At 38.0% G+C, this 23,775-nt stretch overlaps 1 protein-coding gene across 2 annotated transcripts in view; it reads right to left on the minus strand.

Moving 5' to 3' along the window:
- The window catches only part of Mgtor (nuclear basket protein megator), a 676,213-nt gene that overhangs the window by 351,903 nt on the left and 300,535 nt on the right, over positions 1-23,775 (minus strand). For both annotated transcript variants that reach the window (XM_090385135.1, XM_090385134.1), the window contains exon 28: positions 5,100-5,288. In XM_090385135.1, coding sequence (XP_090241261.1) covers positions 5,100-5,288 — 189 coding nt within the window. The remainder of the gene's footprint in view (positions 1-5,099; positions 5,289-23,775) is intronic.

Raw genomic sequence — 23,775 nt, forward strand, 5'->3', positions numbered from 1 at the left:
TCTTAGGTAGGTCTCCTGTAAGCAAATGCAAGGTGGTTCATGCTTTTTCAGAAGTGCCTTGATGTCTTCTGCTTTTCGCCATAATCCATGACAATTCCACTATAGAATTTTCCTATTAAGTGGGCCTGGTGAATCCATCATTCAGCTTCCGAGGTGCTGAGGGCTTACTTTTATCAGTCTTGGATTTATCTCTTTTGGGGAAGTATGGGCGCTATTTCTATATATGTTTTACAATTTTGTATTATGTATGTATTGCCATATGTGATGATTGGGAAAATATTGAATTTTTGCAGCTATAACTTAGCAGAGGAACTTAGCTGCAATAACTGAATAGGGTTTGTTAGATTTCTGTGTATAAACTGTAAACTGGTGACATTCAAAAGGCTCTTGAAGAAACCTGCAAATCATTATGATGAATAGCATTTAGACACTCTAAGCCACTTAGATGTAAACAGGGGCATCATAATTTAATTTAGATTATGTCATAGCATAATAAATGTGTTTAATCAAACAGTGGTCCACTTCCAATATCACAGTAACTATTGTTCATCGAAGTTTTATCATAAGCTACTGGAATTCATGGCTATGCTTAGCTTACAACACTATATCCTCCCTCTCATTTGAAGAATGTGACACAAATACAATATTAACTTAAAACATATCTCCTAACAACTTTAAAACCTATATTTGACAATTTTAATAAAGTAAAGCAAATTCCCTGTAGTTTCAAAATAGTATTAGAGTAAGACAGTAAATGGATTTCTTTATTATTTTGGAAAGAGTTGAGTGCAATGGGACGGTAGTTTGAACGGTGGGATTTGTCACACATCCTTTAGAAATTGGCTGGATATAAGCAGTTTTTGTTGCATTGTGACAGAAAAGCAATAGTGGAATAAGTATTTTAAAAAAAAGTGAAAACAAAGTAAATGCAGAAATGTCATCTGAACCTGGAAGTTTCTTGGCATCAAGAAACTTCTGATCTTCCTTTGGAAGACCAGTGGGGATACTGAATGGAATGCATTTAATATGGTCATTAATGCAATAGTTAGAGGAAAAGTACGATGTTAATAAATCAGCTTCATCTTCAGTTGAGATGCAACAGAGGTGGAAGCATTAGTGGACAGTAGTTGCAACCAATAGCTTTGGCCAGATACAGAAGATATGACTACCATTTGGTCAGAAAAGCAATAGTGGAATAAGTATTTTAAAAAAAAGTGAAAACAAAGTAAATGCAGAAATGTCATCTGAACCTGGAAGTTTCTTGGCATCAAGAAACTTCTGATCTTCCTTTGGAAGACCAGTGGGGATACTGAATGGAATGCATTTAATATGGTCATTAATGCAATAGTTAGAGGAAAAGTACGATGTTAATAAATCAGCTTCATCTTCAGTTGAGATGCAACAGAGGTGGAAGCATTAGTGGACAGTAGTTGCAACCAATAGCTTTGGCCAGATACAGAAGATATGACTACCATTTGGTCAAGAAGAAAGTTTCCTGTTCTTCACTTGAGTAGAAACATATTTATGCCAACTACTGCACTATTTTATGTCACTTACAGAATATTCATGAAATAGGAGATGGTTGTGAGATGATATAAATAAAATAGTCATAGACCCATCTATAATGGATATTGGTTATATCGTGCCTCTGTAGCCAGGTGGGAAGGAGCAGCAGTGCGTAGCACGTGTTTCTTGATTAAACCGGGGTTCGAGCCCGTCACCACCAAATATGGAGGATGCAGAAAGGTCAGAGAATGACCACTGCATATCCCGGAGCAATATGGCCTTAGTTGTTAATGTTCCTAAAAACCAAATAACAAACATAACAAACAACATTGGTTATATGTACAAAACACTATGGCAGTACACTTCTACAGAAAACAAAAGATGCATCCTAATCCCAAGGACAAGCAACCAACAGATTCTCTCAAACGTAGTATTAGACTTCTCAGATTAATTACTGGTAGTAAATTAAATTTACTGGAACATGTAAAATATCTAAATAGTGCCTGTTTAAAAAATATTAAACATTCTCTGAACAATAGTTACTGTGATATTGGAAGTGGACCACTGTTTGATTAAACACATTTATTATGCTATGACATAATTATGCTATGACATAACTATTGAGTGAATTTAAACTTTGTAAGCACTAGAAAACTTATGTTGAAATTATAAAATGAAATACAGTTTAAATTGGTTGTTATATTATAAAATCCTTCTTGTAACTCAGTGTAGCATAACTGACTTCTGATACTTTTGGTTTTGTAATGAGCTCATGTATCTCAACCGGATACAGAGAGCATTACTGTTTTGCTGATACAGTCTAATGTCCCTTTTTCTTGTTGTCAACTTTTATTGTCTGTGGACAATAAAAGATTGCTCTTACAAGGGTGGTTCAATAAAGAATTGCCCTCACCTATTTCTACATATCGCAGAGTGATGATATTTTGTTTGTAGCATCATACATATCTCTGTATTAGAGGTGTAAAATTTCAGCCCTGTGTTTTAATTTGTTTTTCTCTTAAAGAGCTGAACATGTGACAAAGTAGCATCATGGACAAAGTTGAAGCCAGAGCTGTTGTTTTGTTGTTTTGGTTTTTAGGAGCATTAGCAACTAAGGCCATATTGCTCGGGGATATGCGATAGTCATTCCCTGACCTTTCCGCATCTTCCGTATTTGGTGGTGACGGGCTTGAACCCCGGTCTAATCAAGAAGCGTGTGCTACGCACTGCTGCTCCTTCCCACCTGGCGACTGCCAGAACTGTAATCCAGTACCTGTTATTGAAGGGGAAATTTCCTAAAGAAATCCACAAAGAGATGACTGCTGTATATAAGGATGAAGCCCCTTCCTATGGCATTGTGAGGCACTGGCATAGACAGTTTAGGTGTAGTCGGACAGTGGTAGAATCTGAGCCCATTCAGCCATTGATGACAGCACGATCAGAAAAGTGGAGTCATTAATCATGGAAGATCACCGGATATCTGTGCGTGAATTGTCCCAGGAGGTGAAGATTAGTGTGGGCCCTGTTGAAACAGTCCTTCATGACCAACTCCATTTATGGAAATTGAGTGCAAGATGGATTCCTTGATTATTGACTGGTTTCCAGAAGGCTGATCGACAACAGAAATCACAAGAGTTGTTAGCTCTGTGCCAAAAAAAAATGAGGAAGACTTTTTCTCTCATCTATTCACTCAGGATGAAAGTTGGATATACCATTTCGAACCTGAAAGTAAAAAACAGTCCATGGAATGGCGACATCATGGGTCCCCATTTAATATCAACAGTAATCACAAAACAGTGTTCAGGTGCTATATCAAAAATGGAAAAGCTATTAATAATATGGATGGAAAATCAGATTCAGAAGCAAATGCCCTCGAGTCTAATGGCCATTCAAGCAAAAGCAAGAAGTATTTAGGAAGATATTAAGGATAAGCACGACGATCCCCAAGCCAAGTTCGTGGCAAGCAGTGGGTGGTTTAAAAGGTTCAAGCATTGTGCTGGTTTCCAAAACATTGAAGTATGCAGTGAAGTCGTCAGTGCCGATTCTGCAGCTGCAGAGAAATTTTGTGATGTGTTGGAAAAAATTCCTTCTAAATCTCCACAGCCCTCAAACTTCCACAGTGGCATGCTTATTAACTTGCTGATGTTATGCTCGTCTCCTCTCTCTCTTTTTGTAATTTTGAAATATTTGTAATTTTGTACACTTCTATAATTAATTTTTCTTGCTCATGAGATAAAAAATTGAATAATTCTATTTAATGTTCGTTGAACATTTCATTTTTGCTTCAATCAAATTCAGTGCGCATAGTTGAGAGTGCTGCATAAGCATTTAGGGAAATTCCGACTTATGTAGAGTTCCACGGAACACAACCCTTACGTAAGTCGGGGAGTGGTTGTATTTTCTTTTTCTGAATCTGCAAGATGTATGTTATGTTCAGTCAACTGTACTAAACCTTATGCATTTTAAATTTTGATTACTCATTATCCGATCACTTTGCGAACTTAGTTACATTTTGGCATATAACTCAATGTAAGGTTAATACACACAAAATTTCTATCAGACAGGAAAACTTGAAATATAACTACACTGATTTTTGGAAATTATAAACACTGGATACATCGAGAAAACTTTCCATTCAGTCAATGATGCCAATAGGGATTCTGTCAGGTGTCTACCTACTATTAACATCTTGGTTTATATTACTCATATTTGGGAAAATTCAATGAAAAATTTCAGAAAACTCAAGCAGTTACTCTTGACATTTCCAAGACTTTTGATGTTATTTGACCTAAAGGTATTCTAAGTGCTTTCATCTTATGGCTTGAGTTGTTCCCTCACCCCTTTCTGACCATCCATTCCATGTAATTGATCTTTGTCTTCTAACATCTCAATGAATGCTGGAGTTCCTCGAGTTCTGCTCTCTCTCTCTCTCTCTCTCTCTCTCTCTCTCTCTCTCTCACACACACACACACACACACACACACACACACACACACACACACACACACACACACACTCTTCCTATACTGCATGGAAATGAGTCAGGTACAAGGCAGTGGATTTGATTAGTTATAGACTAAAGTGGAACAGACAATTAACTTGATTTACAAAGAAAAAATTTGAAAGCTAAGAAAATATCTTTTCAGCTAAGAAAATTTCTGGGGAATGATATTCATCAATACTTCTGTGGTACAGTAAGGTTGTTTGCCTCCTGCTGGGTAAAAATTATATTCTAATCCCAGTAGTCGTGAGTGCACCTCTTTCTAGCAATTCATTAATTATAATTTAATTATAATTTTTTAAAATGTATTTAGCAATGAATCATTTTAATTGTAAATAATAATAATATTTAACCAATAAAATATATAAACAAATAAGTATTTTTGATTATGAATCAATACTGCTTTAATTTTAAAGCCATCTTTATCATAAAGAATGCATCCACGACAAACTATAAATCATGTGAACAGAATAAAATTCACATTAAAAATTCAGTCATATTTTTAATTTACTTAATTTTCAAGAATTCTGCCTGATTGTGACTATACTAGTGAACAATACATATCAATAATTCATGTAAAAAAAAAAAGTACCAGCTCCAGCTGATGATGAAGTGAATCATTCTGAACTTGAAGATCTTGACATTTTTCTTTAAGAGAACTCTGTTCACTTATAAAAATGCTTTCTCTTTCTGTCCACGAAGCTGTTTTGCTTTTCAGAATTTCTTGTGCTCGCAAAGAAGCAAGTTCCGCTTCTTGTATCTTCAAGTCCTTAGTCTGCAACTGTAAGAAACAATCACTGGCAGAGTGAAATCACAATTATACGATAAAACCATATAAAACAGTAAACTGTATATAAAACCATATAACACTTTATACAGAATTTATTATAACTGTGCCTCATACATCATGGCAATTCTCAGTGGGTAACAACAATATTGACAAATATTTATTGCACTAATTTTTTACTAATAGTTCATTATCTAGGTTCCCCTTAGATTGGGCTCTCAAATTTCTAGTGTTGAATGAGATTAAAAACAGTAGTCATTTAAAATGGATTCAATGTCAATTAACGTAAAATTTTTTTTTTTTTTTTTTAAATATCAATTCATAAAAATTTCTTGAAATACAGGTAACCCTAGTATAACATGGTAGTTCGGTTTCTACAAAATCTTGTATAATGCGAAACCATGTTATACAGGACTAAGAACCAGTAAAAAAAAAAAAAGGGGGGGGGGTCAATCCAAAAGCTAACAAAAATATGGCATTTTTTTTATAGCTATCCAAAACTTAATTTTTATAGTAGTAATAACTTAATATTTTATTTTTAAAATGGTAGTAACTTAAATAGTAATAACTGAACTTACTTAACAGACTGTGATACTTACATGTGAGATAATGTATGTTAATTTAATTTTTTTCCTCTTCATCACTGCTAAGCACAATCTCTTCTGCAGCATATAGATTCATGTATCTTCTGCTCTCTTTTAAAATCACGAACTGCACTCTTCGAAGTTACAATTATTTTTTATGGTCTCAAACAAACACAAATTCAATAGCACTCAAGGATCTCCCAAAAAAAAATAGAGTGGACCCCAACTTTAAATGTTAAGTAAAAATCGGAAGAACATTTTCCAGTTAGCAAAATAAAAATAAATTTACACTTACGTATGTATTAATTAATACGTACTGTAATATGTACATACTAATTGATATTTCTGTTCATCAACTTTTTTTTTGGTTGTAAAATTTAAAACAGTAAAAATGATAAGCAATTAATAACAAAGAACATGGCTCGCACAATTTGCAACAAACACGATATGCACCAAGTGAGATACAGAGTAATGAGTTTCTGAAAATTTGTTTTTTATATGACTGAATATTTCATGGAAGGAGAAACAGATTTCACCATAATAAAGTGAAAACCCACAGAATTCCAGTAATCAGTACTACAGCAAAAGCAAGAAGATCAAGTTTACTACCCATTTATAATTGATTACACTAACAGAAAAGACCAATAAACTGGAAAGTGCAAATTGCTTTTATTGTTTTATGGTAGTCACCTCCAGAAATGTGCTTTAGAAAAATATCACAAAGGCAATAATAACTAGTGAGTGAACAGCAGGGATTCACAAAAAAGGAATGGAAATGTTGAAAATTGCATCTAACATAATAGCAGGGTTTTTCCAGCACAAAAGCTCAAAAATACCATGTTATGTGAGGATTGCCACAAGTTATCAACCATGTTATGTGGGGTTTGCTGTATTTCAAGAAATCATTACGAAATTAAAATGTGGCATCCAACCATATTTTCAGATGCATAATTGAAAATCCTTTAAAAATGGCAAAAATTGCCTGTAGTAATTATTAAGAACTCGAAAAAAAGCACTTGAATGTATTCCAAGTTTAATGTCTATTCTAATGTCTCTTGAAAAATAAACAATGCAGTGAAAAACCACATATTTTACACAGCTCTGCGGAAGTGATTTTTAGGTTAAAAAACAAATTTCTTTTCAGTAAAATACAACTTTTAATGATAAATAGCATTGTTTTATATATTATCAGAAATTAATATTTTGTCTGACTCTCTATGGGTAGTAATGGCAGCTTCATATCATTCCAGTACTGAAAGGAACAACTTTTTTTTTTTATGTTGTATTGGGGGAACTTTCATGAAATCAAACAGGATAATGGATCTTTGAAGTTTTGCCTGTTTCTTAGTTCCCCCCCCCCCCCAAAGTACCACACTACTGCACTATTCACTTATAAAATCACAGAACAGTTTCAACAAAATTTAGATCTCAGTTAATACCAGGCCATTTGAGCAGATTACCTTTTAAAAAAGGTCTGATGATTAATGAACAATAATCAGTTACAATAATTAAAAATTTTATCTATGAAAGGCATCATATGGGATGAATACTCAAAAATTTAAATTACATATTGGGATAATTTAACCTCACATTATTTACTCAACTTTAAATGGTTTATCAAGTTACTGAAGTAGAAATTACACAAAAGACAAACCTATTTCCTCAAAACTGTTAATTCTGTAGTATCGGTCAGCATCCTGATACTACTAAATAGTATCAACCCGATACTAATAAATAGTATAAAAACAAAAAGCTCCAGCTGATGGCACTCACTTTTCGGAAATTTTCTGTGGGAGTTGAATTTCACAGACTGCCAGGATAAAGCTATGGGACCCATAATTCGTTGCAGGTATATAAGGGATATTCAGCTTTATCTGATTTGTCTGATCTGCAGACAAAATACTAGTTTCTTCTTACTTTGGCATCTAATTAGCATTGTATATTTCAGAACTGTCAAGAGAACTTTGTGTAATGACCGCCACGAAGCAAGTTCCCAAACATCAATTTTCAGTAACAGAAAAATAATTATTTCTTCATATTTATTTTAAAAACACAATCAAAATTTTTGGGGTGGAAAAATTTTCGAAAGATGGAAATTTGTCCTCAGGACAGAAGGGTGGCACCCATAGTGTCAATCCACCGGTGAATGAGCTTATGTTCCTCATTTTAGACAAATTCAATGGAAAAATCTGAAACTCAAGTAGTTTCTCTTGACATTTCTAATGTTTTTGCTTGTGTTTCACATAAAGGTCTTCTAAACAAACTCCCATCTTATAGCCTGCCAACTGGTTTTGCAGTTGGGTATCTCTGACCAGTCACTTAGAGCAATATTAGATGGCTTTGTCTTCTGACGTCTCCACTAACGTTGGTGTTTTCCAGGGTACAGGTCTTTCTCCTATTCTTTTCCTCTTCCATATTAATGACCTTTTTTGACTGACTAGAAATCCCAATTATATTTTGCCAATGACCGCAAAGTCATTGGCAAAACTATAATTGGGATTTCTACATTCCAGACATTCCACCATCCATATTTGAACTCTGATCAGTGCAAACAACCTTAACTTACCAAATACCTATCACCAATTCCTTAAATCCTGATCTCCAGATGAGGCAATTCTCCAATGAGGCAAAGAAAACTTAGATAAGATAACTGCATTCCTCCTAAAACTCAGGCCTGTCAAATTTCTCCCTAAAAGAGTCTGCTTCTGATCTCATCTTCAATGACATTCAGAGTTCTAGACAATAATCACTTATATCGATTAAAGATTACTGCTCCTAATCTATTTTGGCATACGCACATCACAAATATTGCTTCCTCTGAATCAAAAAAAAGTTTGCTTCCCCCCTCAGTGCTATTTTTCTTCTAAACCACCATTCACTTTTGTACAAATTGCAAATCCCCTACCATGCTACAACATCTGGGGTGATGCCCCCAAAAGCTCTCTCAAGCTTCTTGAATCCAAGCCTTCTCCTTCTTACATGAGTAATTCTTGCATTTCAATTACTCATGTAAGAAGAGAACTTTGTCTCAGTCCCATTTTAAAGGTAGAAGCAGAAAATTTTTTTCAAATTTTTCTGCCTGTACCTTTAAAATGGGACCATTCCAGCAGCGCCAAATCAACATAATTTAAGTCCCATTTCTTTGTTTTCTTGTTTGTAGTGAAGTTGTTCTTTCTAGTATAAAATTTCCTTTTTCCCTCCCATAAAGTTGACATGATAATAATAAATTAAATTTTCAGCACACTTCATTTTTTAGTGGTATAAAAAATTTAAGTGTGCTTTTCTGACACTGTTTTCTCACTTGAATGATTTCAACTTTTTGTGAATAGACAGCTACTCCCTTTTATTTACAAACCTACTACCTCTTGAAGCTCAAAATCTCCACTATACTATTTTTTTTCAGAGTATGTAATTGATTTTTGTCAAGGTGCAAATACTGATAGTTATGTAAAGCTGATAAATGCTATGGCAAATTCCATTCATTTTCTCTCTCTCTCTCTCTCTCTCTCTCTCTCTCTCTCTCTCTCTCTCTCTCTCTCTCGGTGCCTCCGTAGTCAGGAGCAGCACAAGCTTCTTGATTAGACCAGGGTTCGAGCCCATGACCACCAAATATGGAGGATGCGGAAAGGTTAGAGAATGACCACCGCACATCCCCGGAGCAATATGGCCTTAGTTGCTAATGCTCCTAAAACCAAACAAGAACTCACTCTCTCAGTGTATATTACTCATTGAAGGGTGAAATCTCCACTATTTTTGTCACCAACACACAAATTTTTGGTAAAGCCCTAATACAGTACTGCATGTGATGACACTAACTGCTACGGCAAGTTTGGCACCTGCTAAGTACTCAATAAACCTGGTGGCTTTTTTTGTTCCCAATATTTCAAAAAAGGTTGTTCCATGCTGTTGTTTACAAAAATTTATAACTGAGCTGCAACGGACAAATATGGCTGCTGTTTCTCTTCTCATGTACAAATTTTTAATTTGCAAGCTCTCCTTGTACAATTAACATTTCATTTATATACTTTTTACTACATCTTGGAAAAGTCCTATTGTTTACAAAATTTAATGATATAAACTGATGGAATATAACACTGAAAGAGAACAGTTGCTCAGCAGTCTATACTTTGGAAACGAGCAGACTAAGTATTATATCATGGATAGAGCAATACAATGTCCTGTTGTACACACGAATAAAACATAATTGTGTGTTACAAAATATAACTGAACTAAAACAAGTAGCAAAGTGCTACCATAAAGATATATTAAAATCACTGGTACTCATATTTAATGAATGAGCTGAAGTGTAAAACCAGGAACCAAAAGGAGCATTTGTTACAATGAGAGAGAGAGAGAGAGAGAGAGAGAGAGAGAGAGAGAGAGAGAGAGAGAGAGAGAGAGAGAGAGAGAGAGAGAGAGAGAGTTTGATTTGATTTTGATTTTATTGGCGCAAAAACAACTAAGGTTATACTGCGCCAGGAAACAATTAAAATATCATCAAAGATAAATTCTGGTAACCTTTAAAAAGGTTACCTCGTCAAATTGTTATTTATATATGTGTGTATATATTAATAGCTTGTAAAAATTTAAAAACTGCCGACACGTTGTTGTTGTCTGATAAAATCTGACTGAGTGTATAAGGCTCAGTCGGATGAGTAAAAGTGGTAAAATATATATTGCGAACATGGGTAAAATGAACGCAATCTATTAAAATATGCTTTAGAGGTAAAACGGTGTTGCAAGACTCGCACATAGGAGGGTCATCCGCCCTCAGCAGAAAAGAATGTGTCAAATGACTGTGTCCTATGCGGAGTCGAGCAAGAACAACTTCCTCGCTCCGATTCCTGCGCAGACTAGATTGCCATGTTTCTATTACAGGCTTTATTTGATATAATTTATTTGTTCTCTGTCTGTGCCATAGTTCTTGCCATTGGGAATATATCTTGTTGCGTATTATTTGCCTGTAGTCTGTATAGGGGACTGACAGGCAACGATTATGAGTGGGTGTTGCTGATTTGGCTGCAGCGTCAGCCAAATCATTTCCCTTTATCCCAGTGTGGCTAGGAATCCAGCAGAAGCGGATATCAAACTTGTATTCATGAAGAGAATGTATCTTCTGCTGAACCCGACAAAGAACTGGATGAGAATTGTGTCTCAGAGATAATAAAGCCTGTAATACACTCAAAGAGTCAGAATATATTATTGACCTTTGGAATTGACAAGTTCGAATGTGATCCAAGGCTAGCTCTATAGCATACAACTCTGCAGTGTATATGCTGGATTCAGGAGGAATCTGCTGAGATATTATAGTGTCCGGAAAGACAGCAGCAGATCCTACGCATGATTCAGACTTCGAGCCGTCTGTGTAAACGGGCAGGAAGTCTGAGTGCTCATCTTGGTGTGCAGAGTAGAGCTGCTGGTAGACAGATGATGAGGTCTCAGACTTTACCCATTTCTTAAGGGAAAAGTCGCACGGTGGGGGATGAGCATGCCAGGGTGGAGGAATTTCTTTTCGTGTTTGTGCAACCTTGTCTACCATGATGTTAAACTCTCTGGGTAGCTCTTGGACACGAATGCCAAAAGGTCGGTTGGCAGTCTTATGAGTATTGTACAAGTTTTCCCAACGTGGCTCAAAAACGGATGTCCATGTAGGATGGTCTGGCAGGGATTTCAACTTTAAAGCATAGTTTAAAGACAACTGCTTACGTCGAAGGGATAATGATGGTTCGTTTGCTTCGACGTATAAGCTCTGGACAGGAGATGTGCGATATGCTCCAGTAGCGATACGGATGGCCTGATGATGGACAGGGTCAAGCTATCGAAGGGCACTGTCTCTGGCTGAGGAGGATACCTGGGCCCCGTAGTCTAATTTGGGTCGTACAAGTGCACGGTAAAGCCGTAGTAGGGTGCATCGATCTGCTCCCCAACGCGTGGAGGAGAGAGAGAGCGGAGAATATTTAGTCCCCTCGTGCATTTTGTACGAAGTTGACGAATATGTTCAAGAAAGGTCAACTTTTTATCAAACACAAGTCCCCAAGAATTTTGTGTCTGACACTACTGGAATAACATTTTGTCCGAGCCTTAATTCAGGTTCAGGATGAAGATTACGCTTGCGACAAAAGTGTACACAAACGGTCTTCTCTGGCGAGAACCTGAAGCCATTAGCAAGTGCCCAGGAATTAAGGCAATCAATGGCTTTCTGCAGCTGTCTTTCAATAACCCTCATGTTGCACGACTGACAAAATATACTAAAGTCATCAACATAGAGGGCACAGTTTACAGTTGGAGGAAGTTGTTCTGTGATGGAATTGACTTTGATGGCAAAAAGCGTGACACTTAATACTGATCCTTGTGGTACTCCCTCCTCTTGGCTGAAGGAACGAGAGAGTGAGGATCCCACACGAACTTGGAAAGATCGATTGGCTAAAACGTTTTTAATAAAAATGGGGAGTTGCCCCCTAAGGCCAAGGCTATGCAGATCTTTTAAGATGCCAAATCTCCAAGTTGTGTCATACGCTTTCTCCATGTCAAAGAACACCGACACCAAGTGTTAGCGTTTTAGGAAAGCATCCCAGATGGATGCTTCCAATCTAATAAGATGGTCTAAAGTGGACCGGTTCCTTCGGAAGCCGCACTGGATGTTGGAGAGAAGGTCATTTGATTCGAGATACCATATTAAACAAGAATTAACCATTCTCTCCAGGATTTTGCACAGACAGCTAGTCAGAGCAATAGGACGATAATTGGTGGTGACTTTTGGATCCTTTCCTGGCTTAGGAAAGGCAAGAACGATTGCCTTTCGTCAGGAGTCCGGAAACTGCCCTTCAATAAAGATTGTGTTATACAGAAGGAGCAGACAATCCACCAATCCACCATAGATTTTGGTGAAAGATGTTTAATCATTTCATAATGGATGCCATCTGGTCCAACAGCACTTGCTTTGGAAAGAGTGAAGGCTCTTTTCAGTTCCTGCATAGTGAATGCCCCGTTGTAGGGATAGAGGCCCTTGGACTTAAAATTAAGCGCTTGTTTTTCCAGTTTACGTTTCAGGACCAGGAACTCTGGGGAATACGAGGATGTTGCGGAGATGTTAGAGAATGTTTCCCCAAGAGCATTGGCTATTGTAGTTGCATCTGCAATAGTGCATCCATTATAATCTAGGATTGAAGAAGGGTGGGATGTATATTTTCCCTTCATTTTCCGGATTTTATCCCAGACTATCTTAGAGTTAGTAGATTGGTTAATAGATGACGTAAAACGGATCCACGATTCCTTTTGACTCTGACGACAGATGTAGCATGCTTTGGCTCGTGAACGTTTGAAGGCTATAAGGCTGTTCGTGGTAGGATAACGGCGAAATATCCCCCACGCTTTGTTTTGAGCCTTTTTTGCTATTCTGCATTGTAAATTCCACCAAGGTTTGGGAAATGGTGGAAACCGGGCAGATGTTTTTGGGACAGCATTAGCAGCTGCTTGGACAATGATTTCTGTGATGTACTTTACTGCGTCATTGATAGGCTCCCGACTGACTGTACTGAGGTCAAAATTTGCCTGATGTTGGAAGGCATTCCAGTCACGCTGATCAAACTTCCACCGTGGTAACCTAAAAGGAAGACATAGTCTCCCACTGTGTAACAAGGTTATCACGGGGAAGTGATCACTTCCGTATGGATTCTCCTCCACTTCCCAAGTGAGTGAAGGGAGTAGAGAAGGGGAGCAGATAGAGAGATCAATGGCAGAAAAAGTACGGGTAGGCATGTGGAAGAAGGTGTTTGTTCCAGTATTTAGAAGGGAAAGGTCATTGTCATTGAGCATACGCTCTATGACTTGTCCCCTTCCGTTGATGTTAGCACTACCCCACAGGGTGTTATGTCCATTCATATCCCCGAGAGGTAAGTAAGGGGGAGGCAACTGCATTACAAGATCATCAAGGTCTTCCTGGGGGATGTCAGTCCCAGGTGGCAAATAAAGAGAGCAAACTGTTAATATAAATCCCACCGAAAGGCGAATTGCAACAGCTTCCATGCTAGTTGTAATTAGCAAGGGCTGAACTGGGGTCTGATTGCTGACGAGGATAGCCACTCCTCCATGAGCAGAGACATCCGCAATTCCATCCTTTCGAAAAATTGTGATGTTGTGCATGGTGGGATCGTCATTTGCCTTTAGATATGTCTCCTGCAAGCAAAAGCAAACTGGATCCTGCTTTTGCAGGAGGGCCTTGATGTCATCAATATTTTGCCGGAATCCACGACAATTCCATTGTAGGAATTTAGCCATTATTTTGGCTTGGTGGGTCCATCAGGCGGCTTCCGAGGTGCTGAGGGCTTACTTTTATCAGTCTTGGGTTTATCTTTTTTGGGGAAGAATGGACGCTGTCCCGTGTCCATTTCTTCCTCCGCAAAGAGTTCCAAGACTGAATCTTCGGGTACCTCCTTCTGCTCGACATCCATGTTTTCTTGGGTTCTGGGGGGGGGCTTTCGGGCTTTCCCTTTCTTATTCTTTTCTTTCATAATTTCCTTTGTTGCTTGTGGAGCATTAGGAGGTACTGATATAGGAGTGGCAGCTGATTGGTTTTTCTGTGCAGGTTTTTGAGAACTTAAAAGATAACGCACGATGGGAGTGAAAGACTCCTTTGGAGGAATGGTCATGTCCGTCTGAGTTCCGATGGAACATCTCCCTGCTACCTTCTGGGCGTAGGTAGGTTTGTTGATATTCAGGGGTTTTACCGATTTCCTTGCCTCCTGGTATGATATATTTAGCTCTGCCTTCAGCCGTTGAATTTCTTTTTCTTCTTTCCACCTCTGGCATGCTTGTGAGTAGGCCGGGTGTTTGCCTTCACAGTTAACACGGGTGGGTTTTGCGGCTGAACATGCTGTTGTTTCGTGGTCCTTTGCACCGCATCAAGTGCATGCAAGGACTCCATGGCAGGCCATTTGAGAGTGTCCATACTTCTGGCATTTAAAACACCGTAAAAGGTTCGGAACGTATGGACGCACTGAACAATTGATGTATCCAGCTTTAATCTCATCAGGAGGTTTAGGAGAGTTAAAAGTCAGGATAACTCTCCTGGTTTTAACAAGTTTTCCATCCCTTCGCGCAGTAATTCTTTTGACGGCAATAACTCCCTGTGGTTTTAATTCGGAGCAGATTTCCTCCTCGGTTACGTCGAGAAGGTCCCACTCCGAAATGACACCTCTCAATGAATTGAGTGTTCTGTGTGGTGTCACTGTTATAGGGATTCCTCCGATTGATGTTGTTCGGAGTAGATGTTCAGATTGCCTGTCATTTTTAGTTTCAATTAAAAGGTCTCCAGAACGAAGCCTCTTAACTGATTTGGGTGCACCTGCTAACCCGTCTAACCCTTTTTGAATAAAAAAGGGCGACATTTTACCAATCGGTGTTTCATTGGTAGAATGCATAATTAAGAACCTTGGGACAGGCCCTGATGGTAATTCCGTTCGCTGCCTCTTTTTAGCAATAATGCTATGTGTATCTGTGTCGTCGTTTTCAGATAGGGACCAGGTTGGGGCCCCTGAAGAAATAAGTTTATCAGGATTCGTAGAAATTTTATTTGGTTCAGTGCCCAGGCTCCCCACCCACCATGGAGCCCAAAGGGACGCCAACTACCCGGCAAGCAATAAATGCGCTCGGGAGTGGGACGCCAGGGCTACCCAGACACCATACCCGCACCACCGCCAGCCTGAATCCTGTCCCTCAGACCGTGAGGGTAGGGGCATGGCATTGACACGGTTGACCCTCGCAGGCGAGCCTACTAGCCGATTGATCCTAGCCGGGCCTTCCAGGACCTCCCGTCTTGTCGAAGCAGGGGCCAAAGTGGTGTATTGAAGCTGGGCCCCTCAACCACCAGGATCCCCCTTTCCGAATTTCCACAGGTCGCAGCGCACGGCAAACACGCCGGATTCCATTGATGTAAGCCTGGAACCTGGGCTGTGGGCGTTGGATCCCAGTGATGCTAGTCTGGAAGTCCAGCAGCGTCACTGGGAGGTCCCCTCACCACGTACAGGTGCCCACGTTGAGGGGAGGGGGGAGAGAGAGAGAGAGAGAGAGAGAGAGAGAGAGAATAACATGAAAGAATTTTATAATGTTAATATTCAGTAAATAAGTTCTAAATTTCAGGTTAGCACAAATTAAAAGTGAATATTTTTGGTATAATAAGATAAAGTTATGTTAATTGGAGTTCCACTTTCTATGCATATTACAACAAGCCATTATTAAATTTTAAAAGTGAGATATAGGATGATAAAGTATTGCCTGGTTTATGTACTCAATTTAAACGTCTATCCAGAAGGCATGACAACTAATGATGCTGATGATGTGAAACATCAGATATTTTATGTCTCACCATCAACACCATTATCCTCATACTGATGTAATATGCAATACACTTAAATACATACAAATCTTGAAATATTTTTGAACTTAAATTAATTGCTTATTGACATCACGAAAAGAGAGAAGTTCCAGCTGAAATACAGCCTTTTAGCTAATTATAAAAACTGTATTACCACAATGCACATAGAACTTAAAGATTTCAAAATAAAGCGAATAATTCACAGAAAGCTAATGCAATGCGAGAAGTTAATTACTGGACTGGTTGTAGTGCTAGGATAACATTGTGACAGAGATAAACATAGTATAAACCGAGCCCATATGCATCTACAAAAAGCATGATCAATTGTTAACTAGAAATAGTATTTGCCACATAGTGCAAGGAAGCCACAGACTTTTGCTGCACTGGTGAGGGGTTAAAAAACACCAAGTAGATAAGAAAATACAAATTATATGCTTCCCTCCTCATACAGTTACCTGTATGAGGGATGCATCCAATTGACCTTTGAATTTGTTCAAACTTTCAGCCTCAACCACCTGAGAGGGCAACTTGTTCCGGCAAATCAATTACTCACTGGCTAAAAGAAAACTTCCTACAATCTAATCTAATCCGCAACCACTGTAATTTTAGTTAACAGCCCCTAGTTTTGGAATTCTTTATAACAGTGAAGAAACTACTGTGCCAGTACATCAGTGTAACAAACCGCAGTTGTCAACTCTTCTGACCAGAGTGACAATACTGAGGGTAAAAAAATAATAAATAAATAAAAATCACGTATTTAATACAGATAAAAGGTTTAGGAAATAAAATAAAAGTATATGGTTTGTTTTTAAAGGAAAATTTCCAAACCAAACCAGTCAAGAGAGCATACCGCATTTCCTTTCTCAATTTAAAGAGCTAAAAATTAGAATTTTTATTTGCACAACTGTTATCCTGTTAGAAAAGAAAGCACTGGAATAAAAATATTGACAAATATTTTTATGCCATTGACAAATAAAAATATTGACTGCAAAACCATGTTATTGAGATCACGTTAAGTGTACAAGTTGGTCGACAATTTGTATTAGTCATATCAGGACACGAGAAAAAAAAAGCTTGCATTAGTTGGAGGCATATAAAAAGAAAGTTGTACAGCACATCATTTTCCAACTTTCGTGATATTTTATTTACATTTAGCACAATTTATTTTGTAATGCCATAAAAATTAATTTTAACTCCCAAAAGGAGATTATTTCTTCTCCACAGTAGAGTTCTTTTTGGAATATCTAGAAGAACTCTGCTGTGAAGAATTGATGAGAATGACTATATTGAAACAGAAGACAAGTTGGAAGAGGATGCTAAAGGCCCAACAATTACAAGGAGTGAATTTGAGTTAGCATTAAGTCAATTAAGGAACAAGAAAGCAGCAGGACCAGGCAATGTCCAGGCGGAGCAACTCAAGGATATGGGAGGAGACATGCAAGATAGGCTTTATCAAGTGACACAAAAAATCTATGAAAGTGGTGAAATCCAAGATGACTTTAATAAAACCAGAACAATCACTCTTCCAAAGAAAGGAAATGCTAATGACTGTGCCAATTACAGGACTATAACTCTACTGTCCCATGCATCCAAATTCAATTTGAATGTAGGGAAAGAACAGGATCAAGAAAAGAATAGAAAAGGTCATCGATCATGAACAGTTTGGCTTCAGAACTGGATGTGGGACAAGGGGGGGGGGGCGCTTCTAGCATTAGCATTAGTAGAGGCATATGATGCAAGAAAACAAGCTTATGCAGCATCAGCCAAAAAAAAACACACACTCCCATTTTACCCCTCCGTTCATTCCAAGTACCTGTCCAGCTCAGCCTTAAATTTATTTAGGCTATCAACTTCCACAACAAAGGATGGAAACTCTGTTCCACCAACCAACCAACCACCCACCAGCTGGCTAAACGCAAATTTCTGCACATCTATTCTACATCTATCTTTTCTCAATTTGAATTTATGCCCTCTCAAATGATTATTCTGTTATGTTATGTTATTTGGTTTTTAGGAGCATTAGCAACTAAGGCCATATTGCTCCGGGGATATGCGGTGGTCATTCCCTGACCTTTCCGCATCCTCCGTATTTGGTGGGCATGGGCTCGAACCCCATCTAATCAAGAAGCGTGTGCTACGCACTGCTGCTCCTGCCCACCTGGCTACAGAGGTGCCTCAAATGATTATGCTGAGCAAGAGGAAGAATGCCATCAGCATTGAGCATGCTCAAACCATTCAAGGCCTTTATACACCTCAATCAGATCACCTCGCAGGTGCCTAGTTTCCAGAAACTGTAATTTGCAAAATTTAAGCCTTTCTTCATAAGAGCAACCCTTTGTTCCATTCACTAATCTTGTTGCCCTTCTCTGTACTCGTTCCAACAGCTCTACATCCTTCTTAAAATGAGACCTCCAGACCTGTATACAGTACTCAAGGTGTGACCTGACCATTGCCTTTTATAAGGGGATAATCACCTCCTTATTCATGCTAGAAAAATTCCTGTATATCATTGACAAGACACCATGAGCTACTCTTGCAGACCGTCTGCACTGCTCAGAAAACTTCATATCTGCCTGCACAATTACCCCCAGGTCCTTTTCGTTCTCTACCACTGTCAGTGTAGTACCACAGAGTTGATACGTCACTGTGGGGATTGCTGCTTCCCATATGTAGAACTTTACATTTGTCACCTCTCAGCCCATCTGCTCAACTTTTCTAGATCCTGTTGGAGCAGCGTACTGTCATTAGTGTCCTTAACAACCCTGCCAACCTTCGTATCGTCTGCAAACTTGGACATTAAACTTGATATACCATCATCAATATCAAATACAGAAAACAACAATGGATCCAACACTGAACCCTGAGGGACTTCACTAATAACATTAGTCCACGATGAGCAGTGTCCACTGATTACAACTGTCTTCTCCCACTCAACCATCCCTTTATCCCAAGCAGCAATTTGCCTCCAATGTCACACTGCTCCAATTTGTGCAGCAGCCTTCCATGTGTAACAGTATCAAAAGCCTTTCTAAGATCCAAATATATGATATCAAAGTTATTCCCTGCATTCAGTTCCCTTGTGACCACATCATAGTATCCAATCAAATTGGTCAGGCAAGACTTTCCCTTAACAAAACCATGCTGTGTCGGAGCTATAACTGAAATCTTGTATAGATGATCCTGCAGTGCTTCTTTAACCAGTGCCTCCATTAATTTTCCTGGAACAGAAGTTAAACTAACAGTGTATAATTACTTGTGTTGCCCTTTGATCCTCCTTTGGATTGGGGTCACATTTGCACATCTTCAGTCCATGAGTGCCTCCCCTGAGTCCAATGAAGCTCTCATAATAATGGCTAAGGGCTTGGTTACTTCCTTTTCTGCCTCCTTTAATATAACTGGATAGATTCCCTCCACCCCAGGTGCCTTTCTTATGTTCATCTTCAATAATTTCTCCTCCACTTTCCTCGTAGTTATTACAAAATCATCCAACTCACTGCCAGAGTTTAACTCACCTCTGGCATTCCCATCCCTGAATAACTCTTCATGGGTGAATGTAAATGCAAAATATTCATTTAGTTTGTTAGACACCTATCTAGCAATGAAAACAATTCTTGAAAGAAGAATGGAAATGAATAGGAGAACACATTTGGTTTTGTTGATATACAAAAAGCCTTTGATAACGTGAAATGGAAGAAGTTGTTCAGAGTCATGAAAAACTTTGGCCTGACTAAAGAGACAGAAGGCTTATCCTGCATCTGTACAAGACACAACGTACTGAAATAGATATTAATGGTACCATAAAGGAAGCAAGGATCAGGAGAGGTGTGAGGCTGGGTTGCTCTTTATCCCCATACCTTTTCAACATGTTCATCGAAGAATCCATAACAAATGTGAAGCAGGAAGCAAAGAATATCAAGATTAATAGACAACAGATTCACTGCATCAGATTTGCGGACAACATAGCATTATTAGCGACTCAGAGCATGAGCTGTGTAAGATGTTGGAAAGGCTATCACTAAGGCTACAAGATTCACATCTAAAGATAAATGCACAAAAAACTAAAATACTCGTCATCACCAAGAATGATCAACAACCTTAAACAAACATCAAAATGGGGAACAACAAAGTGGAACAAGTGAAACAGTTTTGTTATTTGGGGAATTTCATTACTTGGACAACCGGTGCACTGCAGAGATCAGAAGAAGAATCACTCTTGCCATGCAAGCTTTCAGTAACAAGCAAAATATTCTAACCAGCAGACACATCTACAGGGAGACCAGGAAAAAGTTTGCTAAGTCAATCATTTGGAGTGTGCTGCTGTATGGAAGCGAAACCTGGACATTGTGCAAGCAAAATATCAAGAGACTGGAGATGTGGGTTTGGAAAAGGATGTTGAAGATTTTAGCTGGACCGAGCGACGATCCAACGAATCCATCTTGAACAAAATGCAAGAAAACTGGCAGCTACTCACAACGGCAGCAAAAAGACAATCTAAATTTTTAGGACACACTCTAAGACATAACAAATTTTTAGAGAATATCTCAGAAGGAAAAATATTGGGAAAGAAAGGAAGAGGACAACCAAAGGAAGAAAAGTTTGGAAAACCTAATGAGGAAAATAAACTTTAGGGGATATGAGATAATGAAACATTCAGCAGTAGACAGAGATGTATGGTTGCAGCAACAAGGCAAAGCGTTTAGAGTTTGATGATGATGAAAAGGAGATGACTCTCAGCCTTCATACCACTATTTGACACAACTGCAGGAACTCCCCGACATATGGAAATTTTTAAAAAAATTTTAAATATGCAAACTTAAAAAAAATCGTGGAAACGTATTTTAAACCTGTAAGAATAATGGAAGTATCGTGAAAATATCGTAATGTGAACCCAATAACACACTGTTGTTGGCTTTTTTTTTTTTTTTTTTTTTTTTGGTAATTCGTTCCAAGTCCTTGGAAGTTGAAAATTTTGCTATATTACTAAGCTATTTTATCTTTCTAAAAGGTCATATTTATAATGGAAATTTCACTACCCTTTCATCGTTATCATAGGTTCCCATTATAAGAATCGTTTTGAACGGGTTTGTGATATTTTTCTAAAGCATGTTTCAAGAGGTCACAACCATAAAAATAATTTGCACTTTCTGGTTTATTCGGCTTTTCTGTTCGTGCATCTAATTATAAACGGGTAGTAAACTCTATCTTACTGCATTTGTAATAATACCGATAACTGCAATTGTCTGGGTTTTTACGCTATTATGATGAAATGTATTCCCCTTCACTGAAATCTTCAATCAAATAAAATACAAATTTTCAGAAACTTCTCTTCGTTCCAATTTACTTATTACAATGATGAAGGGAAAGTGACCAATGAAAGGTGCAAGTGCTGGCAGTGCCAGAAAATGAAACAAAATTTATTTAGAAATGAAGAAAATGAGTAAGAAGTACAAAGCAGCACAAAGTTTGTCATCTATTGCAAGGGAATTAAGTCTCGCTGCTTCAACAGTGAATACGATTTTAAAGGACAGTGCGCATATAAAGGAACATGTCAAAGGATCAACACATTTAAGATCAACGGTGATCACAAAACAGTGTTCAGGTGCTATATCGAAGATGGAACAGCTGTTAATAATATGGACTGAAAATCATATTCAGAAGCGAGTGCCTCTGAGTCTAATGACCATTCAAGCAAAAGCAACAAGTATTTATCAAGGTATTAAGGATAGGTACGGCGAACCCCAACCCAAGTTTGTGGCAAGCAACGGGTGGTTTAATAGGTTCAAGCATCGTGATGGTTTCCACAATGTTAAAGTATGCGGTGAAGTCACAAGTGCCTATTCTGCAGCTACAGAAAAAATTTTGATGTTTTGGAAAAAATTATTGATGAAGGCAGTTATTCAATGCAGCAAATTGTCTAAAGTTGACGAGATTGCTCTGTATTGGAAAAAAATTCCGGATCGAATATACATTGCCAAAGAGGAAAAGACAATGCCAGGTTTCAAGGCTTCAAAAGATAGGGCTATACTCTTGCTTGGAGCTAATGAAACGGGATATTACAGATTAAAACCACTAGAGCATCAATAAAGCCACCCTACCTGTGCATTTCTGATCAAAACAGAGAGCATGGATAACAATATCTTTCTTTCAGGACTGGTTTAAATGCTGCTTCATTCCAGAGGCTGAAAAATATTGTAAAGACGACTTCCTTTCAAGATTTTGCTTCTGTTAGATAATGCTCCTGGTTATCCTTCACATCTAGATGATTTCAATTTAAACATGAGGGTTGTATTTCTACCTCCAAACACGGCTTCACTCATCCAACCTATGGATCAGGGTGTTATTTTGAACTTAAAAGCATACTATTTACACACAACATTTGCTCAGGCACTGTCTGCAGTAGACGATGAGAAAAATTTGACGTTAGGAGACTTTTGGAAATCTTACAATATTTACAATGCCATCTCAAACATTAATAAGGCCTGGGCAGAAAATATGCCCACAGCACATGAAAGGCTTTGAAGGATTTGAAAAAGACAAATCATATAAAGAGGTTACAGGTAAGATTGCAAAGGTTGCAGAGCCTACTTCAATTGGAGGTTGATGCCAAAGATGTGGATGAGTTAATAGAGGAAGAAGAGAAGAAATTATCTAATGAACTTCATTAGATAATTTCTTAGATAATTAGATAAGCAACACAACCAGTCTTTCTTCCTCGACATGTCTGATGATGGGTATCGGTAAGATACCCAAAATGTTACTTTAATGTAGGTGAACAGCCTAATAAACTATATTATTAATTTCATGTGGTATAAGAGTGGTATTAATATAATAATAATAATCACTCTGTAACTGCTTAATGTTATATGAGTCAATGAGCCACTCTCATCTGTCTGAACAAAAACATTAACACACAGTAGTAAGCATAGTTATACAATAGTACAGTTTGTGCAGGTAGCACAGTGGTATCATCACCACCATCCTCCCCACACCGGGTGGAAAAGGCCCAGGTTCGAATCCCATCGATTAATCGAGGAACTTTAATGGGCTTTTTTCACTCCATGGCTGAGTTAGTTGGTCTCCGGTGTAGATAGCAAGGTTCCCCCCCCCCCCCCAAGATACTGGGATTTTTTTTTGTCCAACAAAGCAGGCAAAATCGACCATAGAACACATGCAATTAACAGACATAACATATAGGCAGATATATGTAAGTAATTATGGGTGGCCCTAATATAATAATTTGAATATACAATACTACAGCAATACTGTATAGCTACAAAATGCATATTTATGAATGTTTAGCATTTATTTATTGTAATTAATGTTCATATTTTCGATTTTGTTGATACTTGATACTTACAAAAAAAAAAAAAAAAAAAACTCAAACTCGGGAACTCAAAGCAGGAACTGCCTGTATTCTGCTATTTTTAACATTACCCTAATTTTCCACTATATATCTTTGTTAAAGGACGATTGTATATTCATTCATTATTTATACTATGAAAAAAATATGAATGAAAAAAACTGG

This window comes from Mastigoproctus giganteus, chromosome 11 (genome assembly GCF_048544385.1).
Source record: "Mastigoproctus giganteus isolate SK-2022 chromosome 11, ASM4854438v1, whole genome shotgun sequence".
NCBI lineage: Eukaryota > Metazoa > Arthropoda > Arachnida > Uropygi > Thelyphonidae > Mastigoproctus > Mastigoproctus giganteus.